The 7,500-nt window shown below is 40.0% G+C and overlaps 1 protein-coding gene across 1 annotated transcript; it reads right to left on the bottom strand.

The window, feature by feature from the left end:
- Positions 1-3,284: 3,284 nt before the first annotated feature.
- LOC143037160 (serine/threonine-protein kinase Chk1-like) lies at positions 3,285-4,184 on the bottom strand. The gene has a single exon (XM_076205277.1). The coding sequence runs from the start codon at positions 4,182-4,184 to the stop codon at positions 3,285-3,287; it is 900 nt and encodes a 299-aa protein (XP_076061392.1).
- Positions 4,185-7,500: the final 3,316 nt, after the last annotated feature.

Genomic DNA, 7,500 nt, shown 5'->3' with positions numbered 1-7,500 from the left:
CCATTACCAATACCAATACCATTACCATCACCATCACCACCATCACCACCATCATCACCACCATCACCATTATCACCATCATCACCATCACCATCACCATCACCATCACCATCACCATCACCATCACCATTACCATCACCATCACCACCATCATCACCACCATCACCATTATCACCATCACCATCATCATCATCATCATTATTATGGAATGCTGATGAGCTGAAGAGCCGGAAGTACAGATAGGTCTCTAATGAACATTTGTGAATCTTCAAAACTCATCTTAATCGAGCTGAAACTGGTGAGCAAAGATTTACATCTGAAGAAGCATTTTGGACTGACCCTTTTTGTCCACAACCAGACCGGATAAAAAAAAAATGAAAGAAATAAATAGTTTGAAATGAAAATGAATAATGAATTAATATATAAGTGAATAAATGGGATGAATTATGATAACTGTTGACTTCAGTATCTTTTATAGAAACCTGCAGTTCAGTAGATTGCAACAGTCATTTTGAAGTAAAGCAAAATAAGTACATAAGTAAATAAATCAAACTTATTATTAGAACTGCTGCCTTGCGTTCATCTAATTGGACACCTATAGCACAGCATCTTGCAACGTTCCTTATCCCATCGATTTCTCTGAGAAGAAACGTTTGACTGTTACCTATCTTGTCACTGGGTTATAACTTGCCGTGGGTTGTCAACACTCGTTATGTCAAAAAGTTTAAATTTCACACAGAGAGATCTTGGACCCATTTCGGGGACCGAGCGTCACCCTGTCAGGGTTGCGCTCTCAGATGGACTTGAAAAAGTTCATCTAATCTGAGATTCAGCTGGCAAGGGAAGGAACTATTGTTACTGACGTCTGTAGTTGGTTTCAGCAGGAGAAAATAGATTAATAATAATTATTATTGTTATTATTATTATTATTATTATTATTATTATTATCATTATTATTATTATTATTATCATCATCATTAGTATTACACATAAGCACTCACACACACACACACACACACACACACACACACACACACACACACACACACACACACACACACACACACACACACACACACATACACACACACACATGTATGAATTTGAGAATATATATATAGCAAGGGCTCTTTTCCCCTTTATATGAGAGATAGCCGAGGCAAAATCCACGCACCCACCCACCCCTACCCATTTCATTCCCACCCATTCCACTCCCCATGCACCATCTCTGTTTCCCTCTCATGAGTGAGGAGTTTAACAATTATTTTCTATCGGTGTTTACTAATGAGAGGTTAGATAAAGTACCTGACTGCGATCCGATTTACAAAGGGGATGAAGAAAGTAGTTTATCTAATATCAGCATTAGTAAAGAAGAAGTAGTCAAGTAGATTGAAAGACTTAAAGCTATAAAATCTCCGGGTCCAGACGAAATTTTTCCAAGAATGCTTAAAGAGTGTAAATTTGAAATCTGCGACCATTTAACTGAAATATTCAATAAATCGGTAGACACTGGTTTTGTGCCAACTGCTTGGAAGCAGGCAAAGGTTGTTCCTGTTTTTAAGAAGGGAGATAGATCGTCTATATGCAACTACAGGCCAATCAGTTTGACATCGGTTATAGGAAAAATGCTTGAATCAATAATAGTAAATAGACTCAGAGAACACATCGAAGGGCATAATTTAATTCGTGATTCACAGCATGGTTTCTCCAAGGGTAAGTCATGTGCGACTAATCTTCTATCCTTTTACACTAAAGTATATAAGGCGTCAGATAACAATGAAAATTACGATGTTATTTACCTTGACTTTAGCAAAGCGTTCGACAAGGTGCCACACCAGAGACTACTAAATAAAATCAAAGCCCATGGCATAGGAGGAAAAGTGTTAGAATGGATTAGAGCTTGGATTAGTAACAGAAAACAGCGGGTCATCATAAATGGAATAAAATCTAGGCGTGGCAATGTTACTAGCGGGGTCCCCCAGGGCTCGGTTTTGGGTCCCTTTTTGTTCATTATGTACATAAACGACTTAGACGATGGGATAAATAGTGATGTTAGTAAGTTTGCAGACGACACTAAAATAGGACGCCTAATTAGGTCAGGAGACGACGCAGAGATTCTACAGGATGATCTTGATAAATAGTTAACATGGTCGGTGAAATGGCAAATGAACTTCAATATCTCAAAGTGTAGCGTGTTAAACGTAGGGTTACACAACCCCGAAAATAGATACATCTTAGATAATACGTTTTTAGATAAATCTGAGTGTGAGAGGGACTTGGGAGTTCTGGTGAGTCCGGACCTTAAAACCAGGAAGCAGTGCATTAGCGCTAGAAATAAAGCAAACAGAGCATTAGGTTTCATTGCTAGGACGGTAACGAATAGAAGTGCAGAGGTAATTATTAACCTCTATCTAGCGATAGATAACCCATCCTTCACTATGTGGTACAGTTTTGGTCTCCGTCTTACAGAATGGACATCAATTCACAAGAATCAGTACAAAGAAGAATGACCAAAATGACAACTGGACTCGGAAATTTGCCTTACGAAGAGAGGCTTAGGCACCTAAACTTACACTCTCTGGAAAGACGCAGAGTGCGGGGTGATCTAATAGAAGTGTTCAAGTGTGTCAAAGGCTATAACAAGGGTGATGCAAAAAATGTCATCATAATAAAACAATAGGGCAGGACTCGCAGTAATGGGTATAAACTGGACAAATTTAGATTTAATAAGGAAATAGGCAAGAATTGGTTTACTAATAGGGTGGTCGACGAATGGAATAAACTAAAGTAACCATGTAGTAAGCGCTGAAACTATCAGTTGTTTTAAAAAACGATTAGACAACTTTATGGATGGGGGATGACAAGTGGTGATGGATATGGAGCTGCCTAGTGTAGGCCTTGTGGTCTCTTGCAGTCTCCTTTATTCTTATGTTCTTATGTTAGCCCTTCGTGGATGAAGGAATTTGAGCCTAGGTAGGTATGATCAATTGGAGAGAGGAGGCGGAACCAATGCGAGTGTTGCTCCTTTACTGTATACTACAGTTAGGTAATTACAATTACGTATATACATACACGGATGCACAGCCAACCCCCCTCCCACACACACAAGGATATATATCTACACATACCCGCACTTACTAAATAGACAAAGCAAATTAAACCCTCACCTTTCGCCCTTGGTGGGGTCGGTCTCTGGCGCGTTGGTGCCGCGTGTTTAAAAAGAGAGAGAGAGAGAGAGGGAGGGAGAGGGAGAGAGAGAGAGAGAGAGAGGATTCAGTGCATATTTAACGATGATTCTTCCATCTGGAGAGGCGAAGAAGTGGATCGGGTTCCAAAAGAATATCCACGATCGACCGAGAGGTCTTGTCCAACAGACGCCAGGGACTCGTTTTTTTCAGTCTTCTACTCTTCTCCAGCCACATTCTGTAATGTCTATTTTGTGGCAAAGCCTCGTTCCAGGGCTTGTCTTTGGTAAGCATTTTCACCAGGATGACACCGCAAGACCAAAGGTCAATTGGAGGTCCAAGATAACTTGATTCTTGGTCTATGACGACCTCAGGTGCCATGTAAACTCTGGTGCCACAACGTCCCTTCAGCTCAACTTCCTTTCCATCGACAATGAAGATGGCAGCCAGACCGAAGTCTGCGATCTTCAAGACTCCGTCTTCTGTAAGGAGGAGGTTGCCGGGTTTCAAGTCCCGATGAGCAACCCCTCTGCGATGCAGGTACTGTACGCCCTCCATCATTTGATTAAAATAGGCGAGGGCGTCCTTGCGTTCAATCTCATCGAGGTTTCCTTGCACGTCTCCTCGAGAACAGTATTCCATGACCAAGTGGAGCTTACCTTCGAGCATCTCCCAACAGAAAAGTTCAACGATGTTAGGGTGCTTCAGTTGAACATGGATGAGCTCCTCACCTGTGTACTCGTAACTGGTCTCTGATTTTACCACTGGAACGACTTTCTTTGCGACCATTTTGTTACTTTCCACATTCTTGGTCAGGATAACGTCTCCAAAGCCCCCGACTCCAAGGACTCTTATGTCTGACCATTCTTCTGCCCTTCCAAAGACCCTCAACTGTTCCTGGTTTGATTCCAAAATGGCTTCAGTTGGAGTCAAAGTGATTGGGCTCGATGAATACTGCTTTCTTAGTCTGAAGAAACTTGAACATCCGTGGTTGAACATCTTAATAAATCTCCTGACAAATTAAAGACTACAGTTTCTCAACGATTTCGACATTTTTTTTTTTTTTTTGTAACATCCTAGATTTCTTCTGGATTTAACGAGCCAACCTGCTCATTTTCGACATCCCTGCGTCGAATGAAATTGCCGCTCTTCAACCTTAAACAAAGCATCAAATATGTCACCATGGTAGAGAAACTAACCGATATTAGTAATTACCGGCGATAAACAGCGTTTCTATCCTAGGGGACAACACAGTGCGTCGAAAAGATGGTCAAACGATTGAAGTAGGACTGTAGAAATGAGGAATAGTAGAAGTTATGTGATCAACATTTTTTTTAACAGTTGGCTATCTAACCTCAAACCCTGTTCTCCTTCCCACTTTTTGTTGCCCAAAGGACTTTACATCCTTTGCAAGAATAACTATTTCTTTTTCCTGTTCATGAATCAACGTTAGTCAATAAAGTGCTAAGGAAATCACCCCATCTCCTCTCTCTCTCTCTCTCTCTCTCTCTCTCTCTCTCTCTCTCTCTCTCTCTCTCTCTCTCTCTCTCTCTCTCTCTCTCTCTCTCTCTCTCTCTCTCACTCTATTTTCTCTATTTCTCTCTCTCTTTATCTCTCTCTCACACACACACACACACACACACACACACACACACACACACACACACACACACACACACAAAGACGTGCGCGCACAATCTCTCTCTCTATCTATCTATATCTCACACACACACTCACACGCACACATACACACACAAACACACGGCTGCCATGTTTTCAATTAACGTTTTATTATCATTGTTATTGTTATTGTTATTATTATTATTATTATTATTATTATTATTATTATTATTATTATTATTATTATTATTATTATTATTATTATTATTATTATCATCATCATCATTATAGTAAATCAATAACAAACTAAAAAAGTAAAATTGGAGAACAAGAAACAGATAAACGCATGTATAAATAAACAAATATACATAAATAGATAAATAAATAAGTAGATAAATAAGCCAATCAATCATTGAATCAATCAATTAAACAATGAATAAATAGATAAATATACAAATAAATGAATATATAGTCAAACAGCTCAGTAATTGAATAACCATATGGATAGGTAAATATACGAAGACAAAAATGATCAAATAAACTGATAAATAAAAAACAAGTAAATAAACAAATAAATACATTTATAAGTAAATAAATGATTAAGTAAATAGACAAATAAAAATAAATAAATTAATAAATTAATTAATTGAGGAATAGATAAATACAAACAAATTAATAAAATACAAATAGAAATAATAAATGAATAAATGACTTAATAAATTAATTAATTAACAATTGATAAATAAACAAATAAAAATAGATAAGAACAAAAGAATGAATAAATAAATAAATGAGTAAACGAATAAGTGAATAAATAAATAGATGAAGTAACGAAATAAACATGAACAATTGAACAAGTAAACAAACAAATAAACAAGTAAATAGGTAACAAATGAACAAACGAACAAGTGAACCTGTGAACTTCTGAACAAGTAAACAAATGAAGTAGTGAAGAAGCGAACAAATGATCAAGTTAACTTGAAAACAAGTAAACAAATTATCAAATGAACAAGAAAACAAATAAACAAGTAAACAGGCAAACCAGTGAACAAATGAGCAAGTGAACTGCTGAACAAGTAAACAAGTAGTGAACAAATTGATAATTTAACTTGAAAACAGGTGAACAATTGAATAAGTGAACAAATTATCAAGTGAAAAAATACACAAGTTATGCTTTTGGTACCTAGTTTAATCTGTCTAGACTAAAATACTCCTATTTTAATTAGATCAAAACCTACAAAAAGCCTCGCCGTGACGAGGGATTTAAAGAAAATTTTTATATCGATAATACCTGTAACCTAACGCGGTTCACACGAGCAATGTTTCGGCACAAAGTTCCCGCGAGCAAAGCGGGAAAAAGCTGCCGAGAAAGCGTGAAAAAGCTGCCGAGAATGTGGGAAAAAGCTGCCGATAAAGCGGGAAAAAGTCGCCGAGAAAGCGGGAACTTAGTACCAAAACACTGCTCGTGTTGCCCCCGGGCCTTTTCCTCCCGAGATTCCTGGTCTCGCATGATTTTTGGCTCCCGCGCCGCGATGCGGCCCATACCTCTCCTTCTCACTCCTCAACTGCTCTCCCATACCCGGGACCTGGTCCCCGTACCTGCGTCTTCCCCGGCCCCCGCCCCATTCCATGCTCCGCCCTAACGAGGTCTAATAAGAGAGGCGGAGTATATTGGCCCCTCGGGGAAGTTCATTTGCAAATCGCGTTTTAATTTCAGACGCTCTCGTTTTGGGGCACCGTTGTGCGTTCTTCCATAGGGTACGGAGGGGAAGGGTGGAGAGTGAGGGGAAGGGTGGAGAGTGAGAGGAAGGGTGAGAACAGGAGAGAGAGAGGGAGAGGAAGTTATGAGGTTTAATTTACTGATTCTTCTATCCCCTTCCACGATGGAGTGGGAGAGGGGGAGGGAGAGGAAGAGGGGGAGGGAAAGAGAGAGTTACAGGGACAGGAAGAGAAAAGGATAGAAGGGAAGAGAGAGATGTAAAGGGTGAGGGTGGGGTGAGTAGGAGTGGGAGTGGGAGGGTAAGGGTGAGAGAGAAAAAGGGAGAAAGATGGAAGAGATGGAGGAAGTGGAGATGGAAATGGAAAAGGAGAGAGGAGAAGGAGAAGAGGGAAGGAAGAGGGAAAGAAGGAGAGAAGGAGTGAGGAAGAGAGAGAGGAGAGGAGAGGAAGGAAGAGAGATGGAGAGAGGCAGAGATGGAGAAAAGGAGAGGGAGAGAAGGAGAGAGAAGAGTGAGAAAAGAGGAGAGGGAAAGAAGGAGAGAGGGAGCGTGGGAGAGAGGAACATGTAGAGGAGAGGGAGAGAAGGAGAGAGAAGAATGAGAAGAGAAGAGAGGGAAAGAGGGAGAGAGGGAGCGTGGGAGAGAGGGAGATGTAGGTGGAGGAGATGCAGGAAATGTAGGAGAAAGTATTGGAAAAGAGAGGAGATGGAGTAAGAAAATGGAGAATAATTGGGAGTATGTGAATGTAAGTGGAGTAAAGCTGGAAAAGTGAGAGAAAGTGGAGTGGGAAAGATGGAGGGGAGAAGATGGAGTGTGACAGGTGAAGGGAGAGTGGTAGGAATTTTATTTCATTGCCAATAACCAACGCTTCTATAGACGTGAATAATGTCACACAAGTGAAATGGAGTCATACAGATGGCAAGGGAAGGATTGGTGGGAAAGGAAGGAAGGATAGCGAAAGAGCCAAAGATCAAAGT

Source organism: Oratosquilla oratoria, chromosome 21 (genome assembly GCF_046742065.1).
Source record: "Oratosquilla oratoria isolate Oo_2021 chromosome 21, ASM4674206v1, whole genome shotgun sequence".
Taxonomy (NCBI): Eukaryota; Metazoa; Arthropoda; class Malacostraca; order Stomatopoda; family Squillidae; genus Oratosquilla; species Oratosquilla oratoria.
This window is presented reverse-complemented; position numbering and strand designations above follow the sequence as displayed.